The sequence below is a fragment of the Micromesistius poutassou genome (genome assembly GCF_964030765.1).
Source record: "Micromesistius poutassou genome assembly, chromosome: 5".
Classification (NCBI taxonomy): Eukaryota; Metazoa; Chordata; class Actinopteri; order Gadiformes; family Gadidae; genus Micromesistius; species Micromesistius poutassou.
This window is the reverse complement of record NC_140275.1, coordinates 14,707,213-14,718,537: the sequence shown is the minus strand read 5'-3', so window position 1 is coordinate 14,718,537 and position 11,325 is coordinate 14,707,213. Positions and strand designations below refer to the sequence as shown.

At 43.7% G+C, this 11,325-nt stretch overlaps 1 protein-coding gene across 1 annotated transcript in view; it reads left to right on the top strand.

Moving 5' to 3' along the window:
* The window catches only part of kcnip3b (Kv channel interacting protein 3b, calsenilin), a gene marked incomplete at both ends in the record, with an annotated part of 30,556 nt that extends 20,937 nt beyond the window's left edge, over positions 1-9,619 (top strand). Inside the window, 6 exons of the mRNA XM_084468181.1 lie at positions 7,081-7,205; positions 7,422-7,491; positions 7,717-7,895; positions 8,788-8,892; positions 9,422-9,484; positions 9,572-9,619. Coding sequence (XP_084324307.1) covers positions 7,081-7,205; positions 7,422-7,491; positions 7,717-7,895; positions 8,788-8,892; positions 9,422-9,484; positions 9,572-9,619 — 590 coding nt within the window. The remainder of the gene's footprint in view (positions 1-7,080; positions 7,206-7,421; positions 7,492-7,716; positions 7,896-8,787; positions 8,893-9,421; positions 9,485-9,571) is intronic.
* Between the last annotated feature and the right edge of the window lie 1,706 nt (positions 9,620-11,325).

Below are 11,325 nucleotides of genomic sequence, written 5' to 3'. Positions count from 1 at the left end.
AAGACGTGTGGACAGAGAGGAGTGTTTTAAAGTATGTGCGGGGGCGGAGGCTGTTCCCCAGGGCGCCCCTCACTTTCTCAGGATATCCCTCCCAGGACGCTGGCTGGGCTCTTCCCTGGCTCCATACCCCTTTCCTCTTCCATTTCTGGACCTGGACCCTGCTGGACCTAACCGGAGTATCTGAGCGGAGAGAGACTGAGACGATTCTGGGAACACCCCCCACCATACACTTGGATCTTTGCTCCCAACCAAGAGGGATCTTAATGGCCCGTGGGCAGGAAAACCCTGAGGACTGTCACTTTCTGAGTTTGTTTTGCTGGGTCTGATCCGGGAAGGCAGTCCGCTTTTAAACAGTAGTCCTTCAGGCTGGGGGACAACTGAGCAGCAGCACCAAACACAAGAGGAGCAGACGGGCTCTCGACTGAGGGATCTATTGATTGTTCTGAGAGTACTGATAGCCTGGACTTAAATACAGACGTTTTTTGCAAGGCATATAGTTCATCGGAATATAGTTCAGTGAATTTCCTATTTTAGTTACTGGGAGTTCTGCGTTAGTGATAATCTCACAGACAGATATACAGGTCTGTTTACCTCCAAGTATGCTGCATTTGGCCCGTGCACCGTGTTGAATAAATAGTTATTTACGGACCCTAGAAAAGCTTTAAACAAATGGATTAATGTGGCTCTCAGATGCGTTTGTTATTAATAATTCATAAACTAATGCGTGAATGGCAAGGAGGATGATAAGAATTGTGATATGTGGTGTGTTTACGCCAATTCTGCGTTTTAGAGCTAATGTGTTACTTTACATCTCCATAATTATCGACCATACAGAAATTTGATATGGATCCAGACACATCACACAGTTTGGTGTTTTTTTTTTTCACAAAGGTTATTTCCAAGCTCAAAATGTAAGTGTTGAGTGTGGTTTGGGCGAATAGGCCACAGTAATACTATTAATAGACATAGTGCTTGTGAGAGAGTGGCAGACTTTATATCTTTACGGGGAGAACGGCTGCAGCCGTATCTAGAAGGAACTCCTTAATCCTCCTTTAGTGTACGAAAAATAAACAAACCCTGACGCAGCCATCACGTTCCCCCATGCTTCCAGAGAGCCATATATGTCGGCCTTCACATATTTTCCATGTCATCATCAGTGTTGACGTTAAACCAAACATCATCCAACACTGTCTTTTTTTTTTCTTTTTTTCTTTACTCATGCTGTCGCAATGGCTTGGGCCTGGATACAAACCCAGCACCCAGACGGACTAGCCTCTACCACAAGCTAACCTTTAGTTAAGAAATCAGTGCTGATTAGCCTGGCCGCCGGCCTAGGCTAGCGTATACCCTTCTATTTTAGGGCCCCAGGGGGGCCTTTTGCGTGCTCCTTTGGCCCCTGAGTGGGCTGTTACCCCCGCCTAGTCGCAGTCATGGGGATCCAGGGCATGGAGCTGTTTGCCATCGGCGTTGTCATCATCCTGTTCATGGCGGTGCTCAAGCAGTTTGGGATTCTGGAGCCCATGTCTTCCTTTGAAGGTAAGGGCTTACCTGGGCGCCCCCGCCCCCGCCCCCCCCCCCCCTCCCCCCCCGCACGCCGGTCCACCGCTCACCTGCTGCCTGGTGTCGGTGTGACCGATGAGACACGTTGTCTGGAGCTCTGCTCTCTTTAACACTAAGCAGTGTTTTTTCATCAAGCAGCTACTTTGTGAGTTGTTATCGGGGCACGTCAAGTAGAGCTAGCACAAAGGCAACTTATCTTCTATTGAAGGATTGTACTCGAACATGTAGATGTTTGAGGTATATAGATTCTCAAAACAGAGTGTACGTGGAAGTTTGGGTGTGGGACGCCTGTTTAGTGTCCGTGTCCGACATTTAGACGTCTACGTCTCAGGGTTTACTTTAGGGCTTTAGGAGCAACATGCGAGAGCTCCGCTGTGACGGGCCTCTTCCCCTTTATCAGGGGTTTTAGGCCAAAAGCCAGCGAGGCAGAGTGCCCTTTGGTCAGCGTGCCAAGGCGATCACAACACAACAGCTCCATTAGTGCTCCTCACAGGCAATGAATTCAGCGAAAACATCAATAATGTGCCTTCATAATTCATCGCTCACTTTCACTCTTTCCATTTACCGGTTCGTCCAAAAGCAAGCAGCCACATCTTTCCGTCTCTCACACATTGTTTCTTTTTTTTCATCCACCAATCATTGCCTGGCTCGCATCCTTCCCGTGTTGTGTTGTTGTGGGATCATTCCGAGAGGCCCAGGGTTAGCATTACCCCGCATCAATTATAGATGCGTTATCGAACAGGCCTTCTCTGAGGCCGCCTAAAAATGGAGGATGGCGTGCTCCTCTAAGACCCTGAAGGACACTGGCCACCACTCAGTAGCCACCAACACAGACCCCCCTCCATACACACACACACAAGCAAATACACACACACTCATACACACAGCCACCTACAAACATGGAGACAGTCACACATGCATATGCATACACACACACAAACATACACAGGCTGAAACACATGTACGTAAGCACACACACGCACATGCTCGCTCAAACCCACACACATATGCTCACTCACGTCACACATACACACTTCTCTCTCTTTCTCTCACTCTCTTTTTCTCTCATTAATTCTCCTTTTTGCTGTTCCTACCACTTGCTCAGCTTCCTGAGGGACCAATTAAGCAGTCCTGTTGGTTTCACTGTGTGTTCACATGTAAAAAACGGGTGATCAATCTAAGCTTCAGTTGATATTAGCAGAGCTGACTCTAAAGGCCTCAGACAGTGTACATATAGATATAACCTAAATAAAACTATGATTGACCTTTGATCTCTCCCTGGAGGTCATGGGTCATGGCCGATACAGATCAATAGCCATGTGGGATGGGAATCCATTTAACATAACACAATTTATAAATAAAAACTGTGACCCATTATGCCAACATTAAAACAGCAACAGGTTGTTTGTGCTGTTATTATACATTGATATATTGATATGATACATCTTCAATACCATATTTACGGTCCAGTAGGTTAGAGTTAGAGATACAATATGAATTTAATTTTTTTTAAATGCCATAGCCATATGCTGTGAGCATAACCGTTCTGAGTGGAATGCATCTCCCTCTCTATGAGTTAATGGAGATTTCAGACCGCTGCCGGCTTACTTCTGACCCATCAGGGAATCTTTTCCCTGATTGGTTCAGGGAATCCATCTTGCCCGTCAATCACAGGGGCATCAATGTCCTTGTCTGTGTTTGTGTGTGTCTTTGTCTGTGTGCTTGTGTGCATACGTGCGTGCTAGCAATCACGTGTGCATGTAAGTAGTTCCGTATGGCACATGCCTTCATGAAATCCATTTCAGTGGCCTAAAGTCAAAGTGATGTCCTTCGGTTGTAGTTATTTCTATCCGTCTATGTTTACACACCAGGGATATTTTTGGGGTAAATCCAACACACTCTGTTTTATTTTGGGATGGCATCGATATTCCCTGATCATGTGGCTTAACCTTGTCTATCGTGCAATATGGGGCCTTTTTGAGGACTCACACCTATCAGGTGTTTTGGGTTTTCAGGCAGGAAGATAGGTATTGTGTGTCCTACATAGAGTAATCAGAAGAACAGGGATTATATATGTCCAATTAGTTTGATGGCTCATGATCATTTTAAGCTGCTTGCCAAACGCATGTGTATGTTACACAGCATTATTTTGTCCTTCAATTATGTTTTTAACGGACCTGTTGAATCTGAAGAAATGCACAGGGCAAACAAAGTGTTTTGCAGGGCTAAAGCATTTATGCATATATTTTCAGTATACTTAAACACTGTATATCAGTATTCAGTATACAAAATAAATGTTTATTATCATACTTTTCATTATATGACAAGAAAGTATAGTAATAAAATGCAGAGTGACATCCTTTTTAATTTAGTAGAGTTAGGGTGAGCCTTCAGGTTAGTCATTTCTATTTCAGCAATTTATTTATATCTATAAGATGGCCCACACAAATATCACCCTCATAAGGGATAAATAATAGAAAGAAATTGGTCTGTTTTCTATTTGTATCTGTAAACATTTCAGCCCCCCGCGTGCAGGTCGTTCATCTTATCCACCAGAGGGCAGCAAAGGAGTGAAAGACGCCCATCTAGCGCGTAAGGAGCGTTTGACAAGTGTAACAGGTCCCTAGGTGGCTCTCCATCCCACACACACCCCCATGTCTTACCGCTTGATCTTTTTCCACACGCTACTAAGTGGGTGGCGGATATTTAACGTATGTGTTACAGCCCCCAGGAGACGAAGGAAAACAATTTTAAAAAGTGGATCACAGAGCTGGCTGGGGAAAGAGGGATTCAGGACACCTGTTGACCCTTAACCACACCTCTTGATGCCTTAAAGGCAAAGGCTCCTCTTTGTTTCATATCCATCCATCCATCAGGAATTAGATGTGGACTTGTTCTTCCCATCAGCCATAATCACATTGGGTGCGCTATTAACCTATACATAATTTGGTTCATTATTTTGGGTTTCATTTAGTTTATTTTAAGGTAATCAGGGCTGAAGGACAAAGGTTAATCAGTACAAGACACATCTTTGCAGGGGGAGGGTGGAGAGCAATGAGGTAGTTGTACAGTTTAGCTTATTTCGGGAGCGATGAGTGACTTAATCACATCAGAAGGAGGCTTGCGTTTGGATAAATGTCAGATAGAGGGCTTGACGCATGTTTGCAGACGGTTTCATCGTTGGAAGGAGGTCAATAAACCGTCTGACAGATTGTCCCAAAAACTCCCTCACGCATTGTGACCGAATTCAGGCCAGCTCTTTGCCTCATTGGAAGTATTTTTTCTGGAACTGGATCGATTGCAACCTTATTTAATGAATTGGACTATTGGATAAATGATTGCCCATGGACGGACAAGATATGACTAAAGACTGAGTAGACTGAGTGACAGAGTGACTGACTGCCTGATGGAATGACAGACTGACTGACTGACTGACTGACTGACTGACTGACTGGCTGGCTGGGGGGGCTGATGGACCATGGGAGAGTGACTGACTGCCTGATGGACTGACTTGCTGGCTGGCTGGCTGACCGGCTGGGGCGCTGACGGACTGGGAGAGTGACGGATTGACGTGTAGAGGCGCTGAGGGGAAGGCGTTAAAACGGAGGAGGAAGAGATAATCGTGAGGTGGGAGACGGAGGGTCTTCAGACTGTGGGCATTGTGTGTCTGGTCATCATGTTTCTCAAACTGATGCACCTGCTGGGCCTCATCGACATCACAGAGCACGGTGAGACAGACCCCCCCGGGGGCTGGCCGGGAGGGGGCAGAAAGGGTGAAGGAAGAAGTCATTTGAGTGGCTGTTCGGGAGGACTTTTGGGGAAGGTGGGGTGTTTTCAGCCAGCTGTGGTGTATGTCTGTGATGTGTGATCTGAAGCTCATCAGAGGATGGGCAGCAGGTGGGAAAAGAGATTGAAAGATTTGTTCGAGCTACTTTGGTGTTTTGGGCATGCCTGCAGCAGTGGAGTGGATTTTGCCTTTTTATTATTTAGGTAAAAAATGTTATAGGCTTGGTTTTAAGAAAAGAGATTTGAATTGTGCTGTTGTCTGCTGTGATCTTGTCGTTCCTGTAGTGACATTTACATAAATGCTTGGCTATGAATCGCTATAAAGATGGAGAATATTCACAAGAAGTGTTCTGCAGTAATTTGCTGAGAATTAGGACCTACAAATATTTAGTCTAGCACATAGACCCTATTAAGTCATATGCATTGACAGCTTCCATAATGTGACCATTGTCAAGGGGAACCGAGCTATATAAGGGTGGGGCAAAACAGACACAAAAGTGGGGATACATCTGATGTTTGCAATTCATGTTTGCAATATGTTTTTTGTGTTTTGCTATATAAAGAGTAAGACAACAGTGATGCGCATCCAAAGTTCATCAGTGTTGAATCGCGTGTGATCTTCATATGTATCAATGAGTTTACTGCATTCATCTCAGACGAAAGCATGCATACAATGCAATAATGGAATACAAACGGAGACACAAACAACTAATGCATAACTGATCCACCGTACGTACTCAAGTTCTGAGCGAATGCCAAAAGAGAAATGTGAATATGAAAGTGATCTGTTTTTATTGTTCTCCCGAAGCTCATAGACTCCAAAGAGTCTATGAGCCAATTCTCTGCATATGTGGACCATGAAGATGTTCTCTTGTGCAACCCTTGGAGCCCCGCTGGCTCTCCCTGCCTCGTGGCTCAAAATGAACACTGGAGCGGCGATCGCTCACCGTTTTAGAAAAAACGTTGGTCGCTCATCTTAAATTACCGTTGTTGTGATTTCTGTTCGTTGTCAGCTTTATTTTATACCGACCCAGCTGGGTGTTTTCTGAGAATATTCTAACTCCAACATTTCTCACAATTTACTCTCCCTCCTCTCTCTCTCCCTATCTCTATCTCCCTCCCTCTCTCTCTTTCTCTCTCTCTCTCTTTCTCTTCATATTTCCTTATCAACAACCCCTCTCCCTATGTGTTCTCTGTCTGAAGATGGTGAGTATGGAAGCAATAGAAACATTTAAACAATGGGTTTCTGGGAAAACAAAAAGTCCCCCCTCCCCTCCTTTCTTCACCCAGTGCTTTCTTTAAGTGTGTCAATAGCTTTTTTGACAATTCTGCAATTTAGATTAACCTTCACTATAATTGGCGAAGAATGAAAAATTGAAGAATGGGAGAAATTAATTAATTAAGGACATTCATGGACATTAAGCGCTGTAAAGAAAGTACTTCCTTTCCATCTTCTTTTGTTTTGTTACACCTCCTGTAGTTTTTCTGTTTATATCTCTGTTTTCACCCCTCCCTGTTCCCACTCCTTTAGACTACGCCCCCTGTGAGATGTCTCCTCATCCCTTCCTCAACGTTGACCTGCATCCATGCACTTAGCCTCTACCACAACCTCCCTCTTTTTCTCTTGACTCCCTCTTCCTCCATCTCCTACCTCTCTCCCTCTCTCTCTCTCTCTCTCTCTCTCTCTCTTTCCCTCTCTCTCTGCCTCTCTGCCTCTACCTCTCTCTCCCACAGAGAGTAGTGACAGTGACCTGGAGCTGTCCACGGTGAGACACCAGCCAGAGGGTCTTGACCAGCTGCAGGCCCAGACCAAGTTCACCAAGAAGGAGTTACAGTCTCTCTACAGGGGCTTCAAGAATGTACGTCAGCGGGCTAAGTGATAGTCAAAGCATTGATGGGAGAGAGCTCTCAGGGATCATCATCCCCATCGCTCTGTTTATAGTCACTCTACTGCTCTGGTGCTTTATTCTCTTCCTCTCTCAATTAAATTCTCTCTCTCTCTCTCTGTCTCTCTCTCTCTCTCGCTATCTCTCTCTCTCTCTCTCTCTCTCTCTCTCTCTCTCTCTATCTGGCAGGAGTGTCCCAGCGGATTGGTGGATGAGGAAACTTTCAAGTCCATCTATTCTCAATTTTTTCCTCAAGGAGGTTAGAAAAGCTCCTCTCTCTCTCTCTCTCTCTCTCTCTCTCTCTCTCTCTCTCTCTCTCTCTCTCTCTCTCTCTCTCTCTCTCTCTCTCTATTTCGTTTTTTAGTCTTTAGTTTATATTCAGTACTTTTCTTTTTATAATCAGTAGTATGTGTGAACAGTATTAAGGACGACATGCAAATGTTGTCTTTTTTTCCCCTTTCTCTTTGTTCTACCTGTAAATTAGATGCAACAACGTACGCTCACTTCCTGTTCAATGCGTTCGACAAAGACAGGAATGGCTCAATCCGCTTCGAGGACTTTGTCATCGGTCTGTCCGTGTTGCTCAGGGGATCAGTGACGGAGAAGCTCAACTGGGCATTCAACCTCTATGATATCAACAAGGATGGCTACATCACCAAAGAGGTATACTTGGCCAGAGTGTGTGAAACCATTCAGTACAGATCTATAATCGACAAAGAACAATTATTGGCTTTAAGGCTTAATTATGGTTCCACGTCGACACAACACAAGGGGGTTTATGGACCCATTACGTCCTTGTGGACCCTCCTTGCGTCCACCGCAAGGGCCTGACGTGCGCCTCCCAAAAATTGTAACTTTGCATCGAGGCGCCACAGCAGCAAGGGCTGTGATTGGTCCGCTCACTAAAACCTGAGGCAGAACCAAAACAGGTTCACGACCGTGTTGAAGCGTCTGCGTGGTCATTGCGTTGCATCAAAGTGGAACCATAACTGAGCCTTTAGGAACAGCTAACAGAAGATTGATGCTGTTGCTATAAGGAGAAGATTCTGAAATACAGTTCTTGTCTCGTGTGTATCTGTTATAAGATGTAGTCTTGCAAATCAGACTTTAGATTAATCTCTAAAGTCTTCAGTCTCATTGAACAATGTGTGTTATTGTCTGTAAAGGTTTCAAATCAGCCTCATGTTTCAGACTTGAAATAAACATATTCAAATCCCCTTCTGAAAGAGTTTCCTTCCATGGAAAGAGCCATGAAAAAGGAAGCAAGATGAACACCCTTTTATTTTTCCAGTTTTCTGGCCCAGACTCTGTGCCGTCTGCCCCCAGAAGTTTTGCTATAACATAATAGGACTAGATGTGATTAGTCTAGATGTAACAATCATGTCAGGTCAAATGTATTCAAATGTCAGAGTTGAAGTCTGAGGTATCTCAGCAGGCTCCGGTTCACTATAGAAACATATAGCGTTAGATCAGTGTGAGTTGATGTTATAATAACGCTGAGTGTTGTTGTTTTAGCCTCGTGACTCATTGACACCGAGACATTGTTGTTCACTAGGAGATGCTGGCGATAATGAAGTCCATCTATGACATGATGGGGAGGTACACCTACCCCTGTGTACGGGACGAGGCGCCGTCCGAACACGTGGACAAGTTCTTCCAGGTTCTGTGCACTTGCACACTTTTTGGGCAATGTGTTTTGCATGTACAGGCTTCAAGCTCAATCTTCCACTAAGGTTATAAGGTTTGGAAGACCTAGATAGAGAAACAGGGTGGGGAGGGGAGGGACTTACAATGAACACTCAAAGGTGGCATTCAAATGCAACACTTATGTTTACATGTCCTTTAGTCACCTCTAATCCGTTCGATTTTTTTTAGCCAGGCTGAAGGAAGAAAATCCTTGTCCGGCTTCTGACAATATATTTGATAGTGATCCTCTTTAATCATTCACTAAAGGTGTTGTAAAAGCAGAGTGTTGTAAATGTCTATTGTAAAAGCCACGTAAGTTCACCTAAGGTGATACGTAAGGAGTTCAACACATAGATGGTTGTATGGGTCTTAGATAATGGTAATCAATGGGAAATCAAGTCTACTCAGTCTACTCATTTGTAAATTCTGCCTTACAAAATATGTAGTGTTTGCTGAAGGAATACTTAATGGTGACAAGTGTCCTATTTGTTCAATGCTTACAGAAGATGGACAGAAACAGAGATGGGGTCGTGACCATTGAAGAGTTTATTGAGACCTGTCAGAAGGTAAGGGATCTATAAGCATGAATTATACTTGTGGTGCAAAACGTTGCCATCTAACAAGTGGTGCATAACGATTTGATTCCATTTCAGGATGAGAACATCATGAACTCCATGCAGCTCTTTGAGAATGTCATCTAGAACCCAGGGCTTCCTTCTACGTCACCAGCCTCCGTCGATGACATGTACCTTCCCACCCACCTTCTGATCTCCACAGAACCCCACCACCCAAACCCCCCCCTGTGCCCACAGGCTACAAGCTCAACCTTCCACTAAGGTTATAAGGTTAGCAAGACGTAGATAGAGAAACAGGGTGGGGAGGGGCGGGACATACAACGAACACTCAAGGGTCTCTCTCACTGCCCTTCTTTAGCTTTATCCTGCCACAGAACCTTTCAGAACCTGAGACACAGTGGCCTTAATCCAGCGCCAGGGCATCTCGTGGATCAGGTTCCTCCTGGGATGTTTTGCATCTGAATCTGCTGAGTGCTAATGGGGGGGAGGGGAAAAGGGAGTAGCATCTGTGAACATATGCTACTATCTCTAGCGCAAACATTAGCAGGGAAAAAACACGCAAACACACACACACACACACACACACACAAACACAGACTCACATTTGAACACACACACACACAGAATACACACTCCTCTTTTTAGGCATCAAGCAGTGATTAAAACAACGCTACCACAGTAAACTGTTAGCATTCAAATCAGAGGGACACAAAAAAATATTAAAAACAATTAACTTGAAGCATGTTTGTCGTATGTGATGTGAATTAGCTTGAACAAACATTTGATTATAATTTACTATATGCAACAACAAAAAAGCGCACTGTAGATACCTGCACCTGGTCCACCACTGATGGAAAGCAGTGTGTATGTATATATGTATAGATAATATTATACATATCCTAGGTTGTGAGAGTTGAATTTGTACTGCACTTGACTGTGGTCTAGGGACAGAGACGTTCAACTAAATGTCTGTTATAGCACACTGTGTTCATTCAGTGGGCCTGTGTTTGGTGTCAGTTGTTTTTTTTCCAGTATGTGTTTGATCAATTCCTTTTAATTGGTTCTACATTTATTTAAATTAATATATTTTTGAAGACTTGTAGAGATAAGGAAGGAAGGTCTCTCAAATGATGTTGACATATTCACAGTACAGGACAACTATAAACAACGAGAGTTAGCAAGCAATGTTTATGAACTGACTTTAGGTAGGCCTATGTCATTTTGTTTCACTATCATCAAAGAGCATGCTGGCTGTCAGTGCTACAGTATTTTGTACAGTATAATAAAACCTTTGTGATCTGACATAATTAGAAAAAAAAGTCTTGAGACTTTTCTTCTCCATTCCCCATTGTTGGTCTGATTTATCTTGAAATATCCTATAATCTTGTCCAATAAGTCTATGTGAACAACCAGATCTGATTATGTATCTATTACATTACACTACATACATTACACGTCTTTAAACACTATGTATAACTGAAATAGGCATTTGGGTACAATCCAGGTGTTTAATAGTGTGATCTATCAGAGCTCACACACAAATAGACTCATAGTATAGTCTGGTTTTCAACTAATGACGTTATTATGAAACACATTCATTATATAAGCAGTAGCTTCTATAACGCTGCGACATATGGGTTGTGCATGTAACATCGTTTTTTCATAACGATATAGCTTTCATAACTGACTTCATAACTTCATAACTAGCTTTCATAACTGACTTTGAATTGAGGGCAATTAAGTAACTGCGTTTCCAGCCAACATCCTGTAGATGGCCATGTGGCTAAATTGGAAACAACTGGAAATCCAGGATTCGTGAATATTCTTTCCGT